General features: G+C 32.7%; 3 protein-coding genes and 1 pseudogene across 3 annotated transcripts; 2 read left to right on the top strand and 2 right to left on the bottom strand.

Annotated features, from left to right (window-relative positions):
* Window positions 1-6,045: 6,045 nt before the first annotated feature.
* The window catches only part of LOC120145823, a 28,434-nt pseudogene continuing 13,984 nt past the window's right edge, over window positions 6,046-20,495 (bottom strand).
* LOC120145822 (peroxygenase-like) lies at window positions 10,301-10,756 on the top strand. The gene is made up of 2 exons (XM_039159547.1): window positions 10,301-10,442; window positions 10,523-10,756. The coding sequence occupies exons 1-2, from the start codon at window positions 10,321-10,323 to the stop codon at window positions 10,674-10,676; spliced, it is 276 nt and encodes a 91-aa protein (XP_039015478.1). The 5' UTR covers window positions 10,301-10,320; the 3' UTR covers window positions 10,677-10,756.
* On the bottom strand, window positions 12,329-13,630 carry LOC120145819 (F-box/kelch-repeat protein At3g06240-like). The gene has a single exon (XM_039159544.1). The coding sequence runs from the start codon at window positions 13,603-13,605 to the stop codon at window positions 12,379-12,381; it is 1,227 nt and encodes a 408-aa protein (XP_039015475.1). The 5' UTR covers window positions 13,606-13,630; the 3' UTR covers window positions 12,329-12,378.
* LOC120145818 (pentatricopeptide repeat-containing protein At5g18950-like) lies at window positions 17,899-19,923 on the top strand. Its single transcript, XM_039159543.1, has one exon. The coding sequence runs from the start codon at window positions 17,986-17,988 to the stop codon at window positions 19,819-19,821; it is 1,836 nt and encodes a 611-aa protein (XP_039015474.1). The 5' UTR covers window positions 17,899-17,985; the 3' UTR covers window positions 19,822-19,923.

Genomic DNA, 20,495 nt, shown 5'->3' with positions numbered 1-20,495 from the left:
ATGGTGCTTTGATTGCTGAATTAAAGTTAAAGCCTTTGTTAATAGACTGAATAAATGAGTTACAAATGAGAGATGAAATGTGTTTAGCAAGAATGGAACAAGTGGAAAGAGGTGAAATTAAAGACTTTGAAATAAAGTTTGATAGATGTTTATACTATAGAGACCGAGTCTGTGTTTCAAATGATGAAGAATTAAAGAAATATATACTTTCTAAAGCGTATTTTAGCCCATTGACTCTGCATCCAGGAGGGAACAAGATGTATCAAGATTTAAAGAGTCGATATTGGTGGCCAGGCATGAAAAGAGCTATTACAAGTTTGTTACAAAGTGTTCAAGTTTTCAACAAGTAAAAGTTGAACATTAAGTGCCTTCAGGACATTCACAACCGATCTCCATTCCTCAATGGAAATGGGAGAGAGTTACGATGGATTTCATAACGGGGCTACCATTAACACCAAATAAAAAGGATTTAATTTGGGTAATTGTCGATAGGTTAATGAAGACACGCACTTCATTCCTGTTCAAACTTATTATTCAATGGATAAGTATGTTGAATTATACATCAAGAAGATAGTTCGACTACATGGAGTACCGATTTAAATAGTATCTGAAAAAGATCCATGGTTTACTTCGAGGTTTTGGAAGTCTTTATATGGAGCCTTCTGTACCCATTGAACTTTAGCACAACTTTTCACCCTCATACAGATGGTCAGTTCGAGCGGACTATCAAGTTTTAGAAGATATGCTAAGGGCGTGTGTGATAGAATTCAAGGGATCTTGGGAAAAGTATTTGCCTTTGGCATAATTTACTTACATTAGCAGCTATCAATCGAGTATCATGATGGCGCCCTACGAAGCTTTATATGGAAGAAAGTGTCGAACACCATTAAATTGGTTTCAATTAAATATCGAGACATATTGGGGATAGTTCCCCTCAAAGAAGACAAAGAGAAAGTGAAGATTATTCAAGATAATCTTAAGATAGTCGTTGATCGACAGAATCTTACTCGGACTTGAAGAGAAATGAAATTGAATACAAAGTATATGATAATGCATTTCTCAAAGTATCACCCTGGAAGAAGATTTTAGATGCAAAGGAAAACTAAGTCCACAATTCATTGGGCCATATGAGATCTTAAAAAAAGTTGGACCAGTAGCTTGTCAGTTAGCATTACCTCTAGAAATGGATAAGGTTCATAATGTTTTTCATGTATCGATGCTTCGGAAGTAACGATCAATCCTTCTCATGTCATACATCGAAGAAATAGAGATCCAGGCATATATGTCATATGAGGAAAAACCAGAAAAGATTTTGGCACATGGAGTCAAAGTGTTAAGAAACAAGACAATTCCATTAGTAAAGGTTCTTTGGTGTAATCATAAAGTCGATGAAGCTACTTGGGAAAAAGAAAAAGATATGAAAAAAAAGTTTCCTCACTTGTTTGAATAAAAAATGTATTGCAAATTCGAGGACGAATTTTTAGAAGATGGAGAGAATTATAATATCCCAAATTTAGAAATGGTGACTGGAATGTAAATTTTTAAAGTTTATAGACTAAATTGTAAGTTATAAAAGTTTAAGGTCTAAAAATGTAAAATATCAAATGTTAAATTTTGGATTTGTGAATTAGTAGTTTAGATCAAGACAATTAGTTTAGTGGGTTTCATAATTTTGATATGGAATTTGCATACAAGTTTATTAAAGGACAAAGATCAGTATATTATTCGAATAACCAGATCGAATCGAAATATTACAAAAATTTGAAGGAAGGTAGACTTGGGTTGGAAAAATTATATGGATATTTTTAATTTGTGGAATTTAAGTTGGATTGGTGGAATTTGGTGAGAATTACACGATAAAGTGAAATAGTGCAATTTAGTAACTAAAATAAAATTTTGGAAAATTAAAGGGTCAAAAAGAAAATATTGAGAGATAAAAAATTTTCAGCTATTTAATAATACTAAAATAGAGATGAAGGAGTGGCATAGTGGAAAAAATTAAGATTCATTAAGGGTATATTTGATTTTTGGACCAAAAATGAATTTTTTAAATTTATTTTAAGACAAATTATGAGATATTTTAGAAGAAAATTCAGGAAATCTCTTCTTTTCTCCAACAACGGGACAAAACTCCATAGCCAAGGTAAGCATGCTTTTGTTTTTCATTTTTTGGTCCATTTTAGTGAGAATTTGTACTAAATTGTGAAATAAGAAAATGTTCTACACTTAATTCTCTACAAATTGGTATGGGTATTTTATTCTGTCATGCTTAAATGGTGAAGTGGGTATTTATGGTGGATAAAGAGGAGACTTGGATTCATGAAAAATTATTGAATTAAAGTTAGAAATGGATGTTAGGAGTGTTGTAGAATAAAATACTAACATGAAATTACATTGAAAACCATTAGAAAGTAAGAGTGAAGCATTCAACCATAATCTTTATGATCAGGAATTGGTTAAATTTGATTTATTTTACTTTGGAATTGATTGGAATGGATTGGAAATGGTGAAATGATGACTAAATTATGAATGAATCAAATTGGAGACCATTATGGTGAAGATGGCAAAGTTTCGGGTAAGGGAAACTTTTGTACCAAAAATTTCTATTGGTTTAGATTGAATGTAAGAATAATTTTAGGATCTTGAAATCGTGTTTGGGACCAAATTTGGAATTTTGCTAGGCTTGGAGAACATTTTTGCAAGCTTTGATAATTTAAAGGGTCGATGTGCAATTGTGGAAAAATGGAAGTTCTATGCTGAAAATTTAATATCGGAACAGTAAATTGGGCTGATTTGGAAGAGTTTATAATTCTAGGAACTCAGTTGTAAATTGAAGGAAGTTGATGGTGAGATAGAGAAGTTGTTAGGGACATTTTACAAAGTTTGGAAAATTTAAAGGATTAAGATGCAAGCTTCGAAAAGTTGAGATACAATGCTGGAAATTATAGTTAGAATGTTAGAATACTGAATTTGGATTAAGGTGGAAAGTTTTACAAGATTAAAGGAAATAAATTAGTTCGGATATGTATCGATTGTATTTTTTTAAGTAATTGTTTGAGTATATGAATATTATATTATTAGTTAAAGTACTAGTTCGTAATCGAAATTGTTTATTGGGAGATTGATGATATGAAGATCATGATCGTAATCAAAATCAAACCGGGCAAAGAGAGAAAAGCAAAGGATTAGAGTGAAAGCAATATCGACACTAAGATTTACTAGTGAGGCAAAGGTGAGTGCATCTAACTTATTTTATATATTTATACGATGAGGAAGACTTGCGATGAGTCGACCTCGATTATTTACGCGAAATAGTTTTTTACATACTTAGAAATTATATTTTTATAATTTCATTATACCGAGTGTAGATGCTTTTAAATATGAATTTCATGAGGCATGTTGTTCTGATATTTTATTTTATTTTAACTATATGTTCGAATGAATTTACATATGAATCTTATAATTTTAATAAAAGCCTAATGTGTATATTCGAGAGTGTGAGGTACAAATAGCATGCCATGAGGTGGAGTGACTATATGATATACGAGTTTATATGGCACATATGGTGCAATCCTAAGAGGCACTTTCGAGTGCAATACTACGAGGTACTTTCGAGTGCAATACTACGAGATCTACAATGCACTTTTAAGTGCATATAGCGTGCACACTCAACGAGACTCACGTACCTAATATTCTCGGTTATAAAACATTGGGCTATAATTATAAGTATGAATTAATACGATTTTATATGATTTTAATATGGAAAGTGTGAGTTACTCGAGTACTTGTTGCATTTTTACATGTTTTACGTGAATTATTTTAAATAGTTTAGTTTTTATGCATTTTAATTGTTATTTTATTTATTTCTAAATACGTGATTTTTATATAATATTTAGTATATTGTTTAGTTTTATTTTAATGTTATTGATGCCTCACTAAGTAAATACTTAGCGTGTGATTGGTTCACATGTAGGGAAAGGAAAGGAAAAGACTGCTGAGTAGTGGCAGTTCGGCATTACCCAGGAAAAATCAAGCTACCATCTAAATCAGTAAGGACATCTATTATAATATTTTGTATTTGTAGTGGCATTTATAATATAAATTTTTAACTACTTTAATATATCTTTTAAATAGGTTTTTGTAATATAAAGGTTGATACTTATTTAATATAGTGATATTAAATATGGTCAATAGTATTGAAAAAATTATTATTATCGATTTTGAAAAGTATATGTTTTATATGATTGATGTGACATCTCTAGCTTGTATACGGGAACATATATGGGGTAGAGATGTTACAACATTCACATTTATACATCATACATTATATAATATACATTGCATCTCAATGTGCATTAATCACGGATCCTGGTAGTAACTCGCGGAGAATCTTGTGATAAAGTTTTTGAGGTAAATTAAATTCACCCTATTTGTACCTAGAAAAAGATTAAGAGCTATGGATGTGACGTTAGCAACATCTGAAGTTTGAGGCAGGACATTGAGATTTGTGGGGCACTGAAGAGCAAGGTCCAGAATTTGTTTAACCTAGTGGTATTGACCTTTAATGTGTAATGATACATTCTTGTGCAAATCAGGAAAAAGTTCTTACATCCACCATGAAGTATTATTGCACTAACATTGACATGTTTGCACGTGTATTTGTTCTTTCTTTATTTTCTTAAAATAGTTTGATGATTGAACTTGTGTCATTTTCTAAGGTTATGAGCAATAAATCAAGTTTTAATCTTGTAAATCTTTGAATGTCAATGAATTAAAGGTTCTTTTAATATTTATTAATTATAGATTTTTGACAAGTGGCAAAATTAGACCTTTCGTGTTCCCTCCAAAGCCGAACACCCTTACTCATTTCCTTACATAGCGTGTTCTCGTTACCAAAAAAAATCGAACCTCGACATCACCTCCCATTGAAGCTCTGAAGTCATACCCTTATCATCCCCTGGCCACCAAACATGTACTTTTACCTTCCTAGACAGAGTTGCTCTTTAATTAAAACTACCTTTTTCAAGATAGATGGCTTTAAATTCACTTATTTCCCTTCCTAGACACAAAAACGACATTTATCTCCAACCTCGATAGGACTTGGAGGCATAAAGTACAAGGTGTTCATGTGTACTATAACCATCCTACTAGAGAATGAGATAGGGAATTTCGGATCAACATCTCTAAAGAAGGTTTCATAATGAGAAGAACTCATCCGCGAGGAGAAGAAGTTCATAATAAGAAGAACTTGTTCAGAACTTGACACATTCATCGCACAAGGAGGTGGATCAACATTTCTAAGTGGAAGAGTTCGTAATAAGAAGAACTTGTCCAACAAGGGATAAGAAGTTCGTAATAAGAAGAGCTAGTTCAACCTGGAATCTTCATCGCACAACGAGGTGGATAAATGAAGAGTTTCAATGAGAAGAACTCTTCAATGAAGGGTTCGTAATGAAAATAACTTATCCAATGAAGGGTTCGTAAAGAGAATAACGTCCATCAAGAGAGAATAAGCTCTTAATGTGAAGAACTTGTTCAACCTTGGTTCGATTCCATCATAAAAGAATGTGGATCAATATTTCTATTAGAGGGTTCATAATGAGAAGAACCCGTCTGATGAGGAGGAAGAAGTTCATAACAAGAAGAGCTTGTTCAACCTTTGTTCGTCCATCACATAATGAGGTGGATCAACATTTCCAGAGAATAAGTTCATAATGAGAATAACTGTTCAAACCTTGAATCATCCATCACATAAGGAGTTGGATTAATGTCACATTTCCTCGATTCCATCATAGAATGAGATGGTCTGCGTTCCTAAAGAAGATAATGAGAATAACTCATTCAATGAAGGGTTCGTAATGAGAATAACTCATCCAATGAAGGGTTCGTAAAGAGAAGAACTCGTCCATCAAGAGAGAATAAGCTCTTAATGTGAAGAACTTGTTCAACCTTGGTTCGATTCCATCATAAAAGAAGGTGGATCAATATTTCTATTAGAGGGTTCATAATGAGAATAACCCGTCTGATGAGGAGGAAGAAGTTCATAACAAGAAGAGCTTGTTCAACCTTTTTTCGTCCATCACATAATGAGGTGGATCAACATTTCCAGAGAATAAGTTCATAATGAGAATAACTTGTTCAAACCTTGAATCATCCATCACATAAGGAGTTAGATTAATGTCACATTTCCTCGATTCCATCATAGAATGAGATGGTCTGCGTTCCTAAAGAAGAGTTCATCCTATGAGAGTGAAGAGTTCATAATAAGAAGAACGTGTAGCTTAAGAACTTCAGCATTTTAGGCTGGATAAAAATGGTGTTTATTATCTTTGCTTCACTCCTGCTCCACAATAATGAGCAAAGAGGAGCAATTGTAATCACCATTTTTATCCCAAAAAAATATTTAGTGTTATATTATTATTATTATTATTACCCAAAAATCATAAAAAAGAAAAAAGGGCAAAGTAATCCCTAAATATTTAGGGTATTCAATGCCCTGATTACTGTTGTTGCACCATCTCCCTGCCATCTCCATTCCTTGCAAATTATCCCAACAGTACCCAAATCATATATGTAATTTTTTATTTTTTATTGTTGTAATAGGGTTGTTATAAAACCCAAAGAAAGCAATGTAATCAGGGGTTACTTTTTTCTTTTCTTTTTTTGGATTGAAAGTAATGTAATGTAAAAGGGGCTCCCTTTTCATTTTTTACATAAGCAATGTAATCACTCCCCTCCATTCAAAAAATCAGAGAAAGCTTCTCTTCCCCCATATTCGAAACAATCAATAGCACAAACACTTATTTATTTTATAATATTTTCGAAGCAAGAAGAAAAAAATGAAATGAAAAGAAATAAAGTTTTTTTACCTCTTGGTTGGTGTTGTTTGTAGGTATTTGAGGTTTATTGTGGTTAATCTGTATGGTGAGGAGGAGCACATGGAGGAGGGGAGCAATATCCTTCAAAGACACCACAATCCAACGGTGGACGGCACAGATATAGCGTTAGAAGTCGAAAGGTTCTCGACCTATTTTGTGGTATTGGGGGCCATTTTTTCACAAACCTGAGCCTGGATCCATGACCACGGTGTCGAGGAAAGCCAGTTCTAAAGTTTTGGGCCTGATCAGCCACCGGAGACGGCGGTCGATACGATGATCGGCGGTAATCGGGGAAGGCGACATCTGTCGCTGGCTTTTAGAAAGTTAAGAGAGGGGAGAGCATTTTATGGAAGGAAAAAGAGGGAAGAAGAAAAATGAGAAAAAATAGGAAAAAGGGATTTATATAACCCTAGCGGACGACGTCGTTTTGGGCTTCCACACGCGCATTTAAGACCCGGAGGGTCTTACCCTCTATGCGATCTTTGTAACTATATTTTGTATGCAATTTAACCACCATTCTTCTTTTATTTCATTAATTTTTAATTTGATTGTCCTTACTTTGCTATTTTCCCTTTTATTTTTCAATATTAATATTTGGTTTATTTACTTTCAGGTCCCCCAAGGTTATCCTTGTTTTTACAAAATGGTCACCCATCTGTCCTTTTTTATTTTAATTCGATATTCATGTCCTTATGTTGTTATTTTACCTTTTTTCATTGTTTATCCATAATTAAATTCATGGTTTATTCGTGTTGTAGCCCCTGTATTTTTGTTGTATTTTTACATCATAGTCCTTGATCTTAAGCTTGTTTATTTTATTTTAAGTTTTGGTGCCCTAATTGCATGATTTTTCCTTTTATGTTTATCCTTTAGTTTGCTAGGTTTAAAATGGAAAAATGTGTTTTGGTCTCTCTTATTTAGATGTGCTTTTATATTCTGGTCATTGTCATAATTCTGATTTTTTCATGCCTAATTGTAGCTACTTTTTAATTTAGTCACTAATTTAAGATTATTGTTTTTCTGTTTATTTGGCTGTTGAATTTTATTTTTGTTGCATGTTAGTCCCTATTTGCATGTTTTTATCCTTCGTGAATTTGATGTTTGACTTTATTTCATATAAATTTAGCCACTAATTTTTATTTTGAATGTGAGACTTTAATTATTGTTAATTTACATCTTAATGGGTGATTTGATTTATTTATTTTAATTTCCCATCTTCTAATTAATCCTTTAATTTCTTATTTATCCATTTTTGCAATTTTCTCAATTTTTGTATCTTATTTTATTTTAATTTAATCCTAGATTTTTAACTTTGTAGACTGAACCTTTAGATTTAGGTTTCTTTTAATTTAGTCATTAATTAGAACCTTGGGCTTCGGGGTTAGCCCTTTAGATCTAGATTCTTTTTTACTTTATCCCTTAGACTTTTAATTAGGTTTTCTCTTAACATAATTAATTAGGTTTTTAATTAGAACCTCCGCATTAGGTTAAATTTCACTCTAGTCTTTTAATTGAGGGAGTAATCTAAGTTGGCCCTCGCCTTCATGCTTAAGGGAGTATCTCGATTATTCGATCCAATAATTGGTTAAAATCAAATAGGATTAATATTAGAGTCTCTATTTCTAGGCTTAGTCCTCTAGGTTCTTTAAAGTACATAATTTGACACTGTAGGTTAGGGAAAATCCTAATTAACTCACCTAGCATAATTAGGTACAATGAAAAGTTGTTTGCTTGCGTTTGGATTTAAAATAACAAGGCAATGTTGATTTATCAAGGAGTTAATGGCATACCCTCCGCATTATGCTCAGGGGTGACCGCTAGTGATTCCTGAAGTATATTGACATCCTTTTCGAAAACCTTATCATGTTTCAAAAATTCCAAGGCAATGTTCGATTATTGGGCATAATAATTGATCTCCCGCATTCATGCTAGGGGGCGAATATTATTGGCTTAAATAATCAAACATCTTTTTCAACTGTACATCCATAGTGAATTTTTTGATTAAATAAAGTTCAAACTCAAAATTTCCAAATTTCAAAATAGGGTAATCAACTAGGTATTAATTTCTAGGCATTATAGGGTTAGTGCGTAACCGACTCCCGAGCCTGATTTTTGGATTTTTATAGACCCCAAAACTCGATATTTTGGTAAAATAAAATATTTTATTAAAATCACCCGATTTTTATGGTGGTCCAATCGCACTTTAAATGGTTGGTGGTGACTCCTCACATTTCAAAAATCTTTTCAAAGAAAAATCCCTAAATCTACTAGTATTTTTCTCACCCAGGCGAAAAACAGTGACGACAACTTATGAAAAATATAAACTTAGGTCTGAATATTCTATTTTTGTTTAGCATTTTTGTGCAGTAGAAGGTTCTTCATATCTAGTGGTGGTAGTCAGATAGATCCGGGCTACTTTGATTCGTATTATATTGAGTTTGTATTATTTTACATTTTTAAATTCTTTAACTATTTTAGGTTAGAGTATTTTTTAATTAGGTAAATTACATGAGAGTTCCCTTATATTTTTGGTTTGTATGGTTTTGGTCACCTATTGAAAAAAAGAATGATTTTGATCTCTTATGTTATCGATCCGTTCGATTTTAGTCCCTTTATCGTCAACTCTCGTTAAACCATTAACAGAAGTCTAAGTTGACAATTAAAAAAAATCCATGTGTTTTTTTCCTTTTCTTATTCTTTAATTTTAAGAAGAAGAAGACACATGATTTTTGTTTTATTTTTTAATTGTCAATTCTCCCTTCCGTTAATGAGTTAACGAGAGTTAACAGTCGAAGGACTAAAAAAGAATTGTTCTTTTCTTGAATCGATGACTAAAATCGAACAAACTGAAAACATAAAAAAATCACTCGCGTAATTTAGCCTTTTAATTTGAGTTTTCTCTAAATCTTCTTGAATTTAGATAGTTTCATGCTCAAGTTCAATTTATTTAAGTCAATCCCGGGTTGAGATATTTGAATCTTGAATCATCCGGGCTTGAATATTTTGAGCTGATTTTCCAGGTTCCGCTCATTTGGTCACCCATAGGCATATGCATAGGCAAGGATGAAGCCAAAATCATTTGTTGGGATACAATTTAATTTCAAATTTTGGAATTTAAAATGATTATATTAATTATAATTTTTTTAAAAATGAGTATTTATCAATTAAAAATATTTTTTTTAAATATCTAATCTCTTAAAAGATTTTGAAAATTATTTTGTTACATTAGTTTTTCTTACAAATTTCAACACTAGTAAAATATTGATAAGATGTAATTGATTTATACACACACATACTTAGTCTTTTTCTTACAAATGCAAGCATGGCAGTGACACAGCGACATACGACACTGAAGGAAGGCAATCACCGTATAACATCTGAATCATTAAAAAAACCATAAAGAAACAAAAAAAATATTTTGAACCTTGGGATTTTCAAGTTCATGCCAATGAACTTCGAGAACATCTTCAGCAAGTACGCTCGAACCGTGCCCGACAAGTTACATTTCAAAGAAGTGTGGCACATAACCGAGGCTAATCGAAACCAATACGATTTCATCGGCTGGTATTTTCTTTGTATTTCGTGTTTTTAATTCCATAAATGGTTTAACTTGTTTTCTGAGATTTTTTTGAACTGTTTTTCAGGATAATATCGAAGGGGGAATGGACGCTTTTATATCGGCTTGCAAAGGATGAAAATGGTTATTTATCAAAAGAAGCAGTGTGGGGTTGTTTTGATGGAAGTTTGTTCGATTATGTTGCCGAATTGAATAAGGCTAAGAAGAATAAGACCCACTGATTAATGCACTGCATGCTGCAGGCTTGAAATATGTGGTGTTTTTTATATTTTAAATAATGGAGTTATCCCTTGTATTTGAACTAATTTTTCAGCTTTTTATTGAATTATTTGATAATTTTTCTAGAGATTTAATATTTTCAATTCAAATTTACACGAACCAAACAACTTCAATAGTTGAGAAATCATTATTGTCCCTTGAGGTTTTAGCTTCGAGCATTGCATACACAAATATATGAACGTTAATTGTAATAAATTCAAATTATTTCTTTTGACACATATGAACAACATCTCTTATATTTACCAAATCATATAACGCAAGATTAATATAATATAATTATCAAAAAAAAAATTGACTCGACTCTATAGTTATGTATGGTTTTATCATTATCATTTAACTCTAAATTCATCCATTTAATTATTGAATCAGTAAACTAATTATACATTAATACAAATATTTAAAAATTTATTTATATTTTATATTAATACACACGCGCGGCGCGTATAAACATAGATATGTAAGACAGTGCTTGATATATCATATATGTATCAATTCCTAAAATTCATTAACAAATGGCATGGACGCTGAGCATGATCCAAAGTATCGATTCTCCTCTGTGACCTAAACATGAATTTTGAGTTAAAGTTGAAACTATGCAAATCTTAAACCATCAGCAGGAAGATGGTTCAACTATGATCCAAATATTTGCAATTTCCGTCTTCTAAACCCTCACAGAGTCGCCCTCTCCCCTGGACCAAGCGATCATGTTCCTACCATAAATCTTAAACCGGGGGTTTTTGCTTCCAACCCATTCCTTAGGATCCCTTCAATCTGAAAAGTTGATTGAAAAAAGGCCGAAAAACAATTACTAGTATTGCCAACATACCAACATGAAGATAAAAGCAGGAGTATCTCACCATTTGCCCAAGGATGAAAAAAGTTCTACCCTATATTTTTTCTTGAGGTATCTATGTCAAGCACCTATATCCGACATATCTTCTTACATGAGTACGTGGTAAGATCCTTCAAATATATGAGAGAAAAAAATTTGGAAACGAGTAAAGCATACTCCTGTTAGACGCTACTTACACCGGACACTCGTCCCCAAGTCCAAACAATATAGATTCTAACTAAAGGATCAGTAGAATTCAATATCAAATAATCCACAACATGCATAAAATCATAATAAAAGTATCATCGTAAGGCTACATTATGGTTACATATCAATGATAGATACCATGGAGGTTTGGCGATCTCACTCAACCTTCTTGTTGGGAAAAGGAAAACATGAAAGATTAGCAGTTCAATTGGTATTCTCTATGTTGCTTGGACTCCTAAATTTTCTTATAGTACTCATGTCTGACACATGGGGATAGAGATATAACCTCCAAAATCTTCTAAAAACATGGAATACTCGGAAAATTCCAACCACATCCATGAAGATACATACCAGTATCCGATGCTCACACTCAGGTCCAAATAGCATAGGGTATTCTAATAATATCATTTGCACTCAACAACTTCTATAATATAAGCAGAATACGGGATATATCCAGAGAAGGGCCAAGAACAAATAAAAGAACATTATTTACACAAATTTGGTAGAGAGCATAATCGGAAAAGATGCAATGAGTTTATCATCTTTAGCTCTTACCAATGTCCACAGGTTCTTAATTTCATTTGTACTCAATATTGCATCTGAATTCATGTCCGAAAGAAGCTATTGGGTGAAACAAGGGTCTCCAAGTAGGTATCAGCTTCAAAACCGTCCCCTTCCGGAATTCCATTTACTACTAAGTACCTATAACTGTCGTCTTCCAAGTTATACAGCAACAATTTCCCATCAACCTCAAGCAGAGCTTCACCGTTCTGAGCCATACACAATGGCTTCATGCAAATGTACGAGAGGCTGAGGGTCAATTTAGTCCACGACTCACCCACGCCATACTCGGTCATCACCCAGAAATCATTGTGCATCTGATTGCGGCTATGAAGCACACAAAGACAACCATTAAGAACCCCTATCATGAACTCAGAGCTAGTATCGACAATGTCAGGTGCTGGCAAATCTGAAAACACCTCTTCTTCCAAACTAAAAGCAGCAACCACGCACGTAAAATCCGCCCCATCTCCACAGCTGGCTATCCAGTGAATAGACCCGTTGAGAAGAACTCCAGATTCATACACATTATCATCATATAGGAAACTACAAACCATCCTCCAAGAATCAGTTCTCAATGAATAAACACAAACAGTTCCACAACATACTTTCACTACCTTGTAATCATCATTCAAGAAATCATAACCAAAACCGTAAACACTCAAACCATTTGAAGCTAAACTGGAAGGCGGGTCCGGGATTCTCTTGGATTCTCTAGTGGAAGGATTGAACAAATACAGGGTATCTTCATCTGGAGCAATACAAACCAAACCGTTACAAGAACCTAAGATATCGACCCAATTCCTTTGATTCACACAGAACGGAAAATTTAGCTTCACCATTACTGGAACTTCATCATTATCTTCTTCACTTCTTTCGCAATACAAAAAACCATCTCTAGCGGAATCTAACAACTCAGCTAATCCATTTGACTTGTCTTTCAAAGGATAATCAAGCTCTAAAGCAACCAAATTCTCATCGAGTCTACCAATTGATGCATACTCAAGAGAGTATAAATTGTGTGAGGAAATCAATACCCTCTTTCTTTGAGAATAAAAACAATCATTTCTAATGGTTTTTTGAAGGTGGGATTTTGCAAAAAGGGGATCTGATATAAGAGAAAGCCATTGTTTTGAGACGCACCTGAACTGGCAAAGCGCTTTGATGGGTAATCTTGAAAGGATTTCCACCATGATTTCTTGGGGAAGAACTGGGATTTCAGCTTCTTCTTCAACTGGTAATAACTGCTGAATGATTCTCTCTTTTTTCATGATGCTATAAAGAACAATATTGAATACCCAACCCCTATTTAGTGATAAATGTTTTTGCCCCTTTATGTTTATGGATTTTTTAAACTTGTCCCTCTTGTTAATTTTCTACATACAAATTTCACTTTGTCGTTAAACTCTATCCTAATTTGGTTTGACACGCATAAAATCCTGTTTATTTGATAAAAAAAATATTTTATTTAAAAATTTGTTCATAATACAAATATTTTTTAAATCTTTTAACATTTGGGTAGAGTACATAATAGTTCTTCAACAATAGGGTATTGTTTTATTGAGTCTCTCGACTATAAAAATTATAAAATGGTCACCGATTATAAGATTTTTTTGAGTCCCTGAAATTAAAAAGTTATAAAATAGTTACTTGACTATTCATATGTCTTAAATCTTTTTCTGTCAAAAACATTGACTGTCGTCTGACTTGAACGTTAACCTATTAATTGAGATATGATAAAATCATATTTTAATTATATTTACTAGCATCGCTGTTACTTTCAAGCATAGGCTCTACAATACAATATTTCAAGAACTAGCTCGGCGACAATGTAAATAGAGAGTCGGTCTAAAAAATACAACTCATACAGTTCTATGATCAGATTTTATCTTATCCTAATCAACATGTTACCATCCAACTCACATGATCGTTATTTTTCTAGCAGAAAAGGACGAGTTTGAAATATATGACTAGTCGCGTGACTATTTTATAATTTTTAATAGTCAAGAGACTCAACAAAATAATATCCTATAATCAAGTGACTATTTTATAATTTTTAATAGTCAAGAGATTCAATATAGTAATACTCTATAGCCGAGAACTATTTTGATACTTTACCCTTAACAATATATAAATAATCAATGTATATATCAATAACTTTGGATTGATTTTTTTTTTTTTTTAAATCAAAAGTCCTACAAATGAATATAATAGTTTTCATTGGAAATTTGAAAAAAAAATATAGAAGTCACCTAACTATTCACATAATTTTGTTTTGGTCATCCAATTATATTTTTTAAATTATACCTAACGTTACATTTTAATTTCATTTTTCTCACTAACCATTAAAAAATTAATTATGATACTGATGTGTCACCATAAAGTAATACCACGTTATCATTAAAAAAATAAAAAAAAATATTACATCAGCAGTTCTATTAATTTTCTAACTGCATGTGACCAAAATTAAATCAAAATGTAACAAATAGATATGATTTTTGGAGAAAAAATAATTTCATTTTGCTCACTAACCATTAAAAAATTAATTATGATACTGATGTGTCACCATAAAGTAATACCACGTTATCATTAAAAAAATAAAAAAAAATATTACATCAGTAGTTCTATTAATTTTCTAACTGCATGTGACCAAAATTAAATCAAAATGTAACAAATAGATATGATTTTTGGAGAAAAAATATTGTTGGATGACCAAAATGAAACCGCATAAATATTTGGGTGAATACATAGTTTACCCAAAAATCTAATTGACATAAACAAAATATGGGAATTCAAAAATAAAAACATAATTACTCATTTCAACCAAGATCTATAAAATAGGTAAATCTAAGGGATTCTTGTTCAAATTTCCAACATTTTAAAACATCAAATTACAACAGCCTATAAAACTTTGATGCACTTTTTGTAGCAGTACTTCAAATATCCAGCTGCTTCCTTCTCATCTGCAAAACACAGATAAAACTTGAGCTTTTTTTTAATCAGAAATCAATGCAAATTATATTTGATACCAAAACAAAAGAGCGGTCTTTACTAGATTTGAATTGTTGGGGCATTAATACTGCACAATGATCAGTACAGTGGAAGATCAGCTCCGAGTAATTGAAGAAACATCCTGACCTGCAGACATTGTTGCACAAGTTGAGAAGAAGAGGGAAGTTTTCTTTCAGACATTTTATCGAACACTTATATTCACAAACGTTTGCTGGACATGGTGATGGAGGAGGCAATCTGATTTTATGGTGTGAATCTATTTGAAAAGAAATTTGTTGGATTTCAAAAGGCTCATCGGAGGGTTCAAAATCCTTGGAAAATCCATATTCTGAAGATTGAGTGGTTTCAAAGGGTAAATTTTGGACTTGTAGTGAACCTTGAGGAAATTCATATTCTGGAAACGAAGGATTTGAGTCGGTTTCATAATCTGAAAATAAAAATGTTTCAACAGAATTTAACGGAGTTTTCAGAGAAAACTGTTGGGTTATTTGGGAAAATTTGGAAGCTTCAGAATCATGAGAAAATTCAGGTTTTAAATCGAAGGAAAGTAATCCGTGAACTTGAACTACACAACAGGAAGAAGAAAAATAAATACTAAATTGGCCATCGAAAATCCCTTCTTCATTGTTTTCCATTGATGAAAAACAAGAAGAAACTTATAGGTGTTGAAATCATCGATTGCTCCATAAGCAGAGCATCGTTGAGAAAATCTCTCAACTTTCCATAATTAAAATTAATTTCATAAGATAAGAAATTTCTAGTTAATGCCTTTGCTTCCTCAATTCCAATTATAATTTTTGTAACATTATGCCAAGTAATGACACGTACAATAGTAGAAGCTAATGCCATGCACAACTTCGTCTAAAGTTTGAAAATGCTTTTTGAAAAATATTTTTAAGGTTAAAAGCACTTTTCCACTCATAAGTATTAAATATTAGTGTTGAGTTCGATCGAGTTGAGTTAAAAAAATTTGAGTTATTTAAGTTGATAATTCTTATTCTATAACTTAAAATTTGTTTGAAATTTTTTCGAGTCGAGTTTATAAAATTCAAGTCTAGTCGAGTTGTTCAAATTTTTGTTTAAATTTAATTGTAAATATTTATAATATTATAGTACTATTTGATTATAATATAAACTATTTTTTAACTATATACAATACATATATATTTCTCCATATTTTTTGCATATATGATATACATACATATAAATTTGAGGGACACAACTCAAAATTGAAAACTAATTTTTTCACTTAAATATATCTTATTTTTTAAGTGAAATTAAGAGTTAATAGCATCACATGTTTATCAGTCTATGATTATCATTCTAAATTAGTCCTTAAAAATTTGAGTATTTCAATTTCATCCCAAAATTATGACCTTTATTATAAATTGGTCCCAAACTTTTTGAACATCTCAATTTTATCCCAAACTATACGTACATACTAATCACATCCCTTGTTAATAAAATTGTCAGGCCAAGTTATATTATTAATATGTTTGAAAATAAAACAAAATTTAGCTTAAATTATGGTTGAGACTAATTAAATATTTGGATGAATTTGGGAATGAAATTGGAAGATTCAAAAGTTTGGGGACCAATTTAGAAAGACAATCATAGTTTAGGGATGAAATTAAAATGTTTAAAAGTTTAAGGACTAATTTAGAATGAAGTCATACTTTAAGGATGAAATTAAAATATTCAAAAGTTTAAAGACCAATTTAAACTAAGGGTTATAGTTAGGAGACATAAGATACAATTAACCCTAAATTAATTTCACCTTCAATTATTTAATTTGAAGAAATTAAAATTATTTACCCTAAACTAAAATCATTTAAAAAATCAAGTGTAAACTATGCCTTTAGTAATTAAACTATTAATTTTAATCTATTTTAGTACTTAAGCTTTCAATTTTTTCAAAATCATATATAATATTTATTTTTTGTTTCATTTTAGTACATTGCCGTTAAAAACTTAACAAACTAGCTCGTCGACCCTCGCATCTATAGTCGTCGTTTCCATCAGCTGATGAAGTCCAAGCTTTCCAACCCGCACCTTTTCTACCCCCTAAACACGATTCTGGTCCTTGTTTTATCAGGAAACACTTAAATCTCTCAAAATTGATGATGAACTCTTCGATTTCTTCATCCTTTGATATCTATGGTCCACTGTTCGATAGGCCTGAAACTAGACTATATTGGTCGGCTCGTCATTCTCTAGTGGTCCACCGTTCGGATTGGTCGTCTGTTCGTCGGAGCTATGCTACGTCAGCCCGTCTATTAAGTTTTTAATAATTGATACTAAAATGAAACAAAAAGTAAACGTTAAGGATAAATTTAAAAAAAATAAAAATTTAACTACTAAAACAGATGAAAGCCAATAACTTAACTACAAAACTAAATATTGTATTGTACTGACCCTAAAAAAAAATTTGTTTTCAAAAATTAAGAAAATGGTCAACCACAACCGAAACTATCCTTTGATGAAATTAAAGCAGACTCAAATTAAACTTTTAAAAAAAGTGATTCCATCGTTGGTTTTCAAATCCCATCTCTCAGTAAGTTCTAATCCATTTTCATTTCAGTTTTCTTTTACCTTAAATCTTCCCTCTTTATGAAATTAGGTCAAAACCTTGGTACCCCATGGCTAAACCTTCATCCTTTCTCCTAAATTTCCTTAGGCAAAACCCTAGAACTGCCCAAAACCCTAATACCCAAATTAGATATCTCACTATAGAATCCAAAGAAACTAGTTTTATCGTGAAGGAGTCTTTAGAGAATCAAAAGCAATGTAAAGAACTATTGAATGATTCCATTAGTGAATCGGATTTAGCCATTGTTAAACAAGTTTCCAAGATTACTAGAACAATGCCTAGATGGGAGGAAACTCTACTTTCAATTTTTCCCTCTTTCAATTTCTCTGAACCGTGGTTTTTTCGTGAGCTTGTGATCCAGCAAGAAAATGTTTTCTTCTCGCTGCATTTCTTTCATTGGCTGCGGTCGAGGTACGAGTTTTCGCCGGACTTTGATTCCTGTAATCTGCTATTTGATAAGCTTGTAGAGGCTAAGGCCTGCAAAGCAGCAAGAAATTTTCTTCATCAGACCGGTCTTGACCCCAAGCCGCATTCTTTAGAATGCTACTTAAGATGTCTTTGTGAAAACAAATTGGTTGAAGAAGCTGTTGATGTGTTATCCATCTTGAATAAGATTGGTTATTGTCCATCAATAGCAACTTGGAATTTAGCATTATTGGCCTGTCTTAGGGTCGGTAGGAACGATCTTTTCTGGAAATTGTATCAGGATATGATAGAATCTGGTGTCGGGGCTAATATTGATGTTGGGACCCTTGGGTGTTTGATTCAAGCATTTTGTATTGATGGGAAAGCTTCGAAAGGTTTCGAGCTTCTTCAGCAGATTTTGGTTGATGGTTTGGTGCCCGATACGGCTGCTTTTCGAAAATTGATTGCTGCCTTCTGTAAGACCAACAACTACGGTAGAGTATCCCAACTTCTTCACACAATGATTGCTACAGGTCGTGCTCCAGATATACATACATATCAGGAAGTCATCAATGGACTCTGTAAGAACAAAAAGTGGCTGGAAGGTTTTCGGATTTTCAATGATCTCAAGGATAGAGGGTATGTTCTGGATAGGGTCATGTATACAACAATGATTCACGGACTATGTAAGATCGGGAGCCTCAGGGAAGCCAGAAAGCTTTGGTTTGAGATGATTAATATGGGAATGCTTCCGAATGAATACACTTACAGTGCACTGCTTTACGGGCTTTATAAGGTTCATGACCTCAAAGAGGCAAAGAGGCTATATAAGGAGATGCTCGAAAAAGGTTATGGTGAAACAACCGTGAGTTACAATACCATGATTGCAGGGTTTTGTTTCCATGGAGAGACGGATGAGGCTTATCGTTTATTCAAAGAAATGCCTCAAAAGGGCATTGTTCGTGACGTAATCACATTTGATCATCTGATCCGGGCCTTTTGCATGAAAGGGAAAGTTGTTGAGAGTCTGGATTTGCTTCACGAACTCTTAGCACAGGGTTTACAGCCATCTGCTTCATCATATGCCCCTATAATAAAAAATCTATGTCGAGCTGGTCACATCAAAGAAACCCAAAATTTGTTGAATGATATGCAAAGTAGGAGTGTAGAACTGAAAGTTTGTACTCACGATCACGTTATTGCTGGATTATGCGAGCAAGGATATGTTGCGGAGGGACTGGAATGGTTCAGAGAGATGCTGAAGAATCAACTGAAACCGCAACAAAAGACTCTTGAGAAACTGGTTCGGTGTCTCTCAGAAAGAGATAGGTTTGATGATTCTTTGCTTGTTTTAGATTTTATGTTTAGATTAGGTTATGCACTTAATCTCAGCATATGCCATTCAATTGTTACCAAGTTTTGCCAAAGGAATGCTCATCTTGTTGAACCATGTTTGGATGAGGTACTAGAAATAAATTAAGCAAAGTATTCTCAGTAATTTATGTTGTAATGCTTATACTGTGTTTCTTGGACTCAGAAGTGACTGTCAGCATCCGACACGGATCTGCTCAATTTTTTCCCAAGTTTTATTTTCTTATATTTGCAGAATCATAACCTATATGGGGTATCAGACATAGGTATTTTAGGGAAAATGAAGAGTCGAAGCAACATAGCTTTTGTATTCTTTTAATAATGAAATGGAAAAGAGAAATTGATAGTGGGCTAGTGGCTATTTTGATTTCTTTGGATATGTTTTGAACATCTTTGAGATTGTCATTGCGTTGATTGCTCTTATTTTATGATGAATATGATGAAAGTTGTGAGTAGGTTATGCATTGCTCTTATTTTGTCGTAAAACTGGAGGAAGTTCACCTGGAAATAATGGGAACCCATATCAATACTTGTCATCTTGTTCGCAACTCGATTGCCGTCTCTGTAGACATGTCATTTGCACCACCTAGTCTTTTTTTTATCAGCTGACTGATGTATCGCCGGGATTAGTGCCGTTTGCCAGTAACTTGTCAGATTTCGTGTTAATAGTCACTAGGCTGAGTTGGAGTATTACATGTCTCTGTCCCATCGACCTAATCATCACATTCAAGCCTTCTAATGTTACTGTTATGGTGCGTTTGGTTCACGCAATGTAAGATTATA

Source organism: Hibiscus syriacus, unplaced genomic scaffold, assembly GCF_006381635.1.
Source record: "Hibiscus syriacus cultivar Baekdansim isolate YM2019G1 unplaced genomic scaffold, ASM638163v2 tig00110895_pilon, whole genome shotgun sequence".
Classification (NCBI taxonomy): Eukaryota; Viridiplantae; Streptophyta; class Magnoliopsida; order Malvales; family Malvaceae; genus Hibiscus; species Hibiscus syriacus.
Note: the sequence above shows the minus strand (reverse complement) of the source record. Positions and strands in the feature narration are given on the sequence as shown.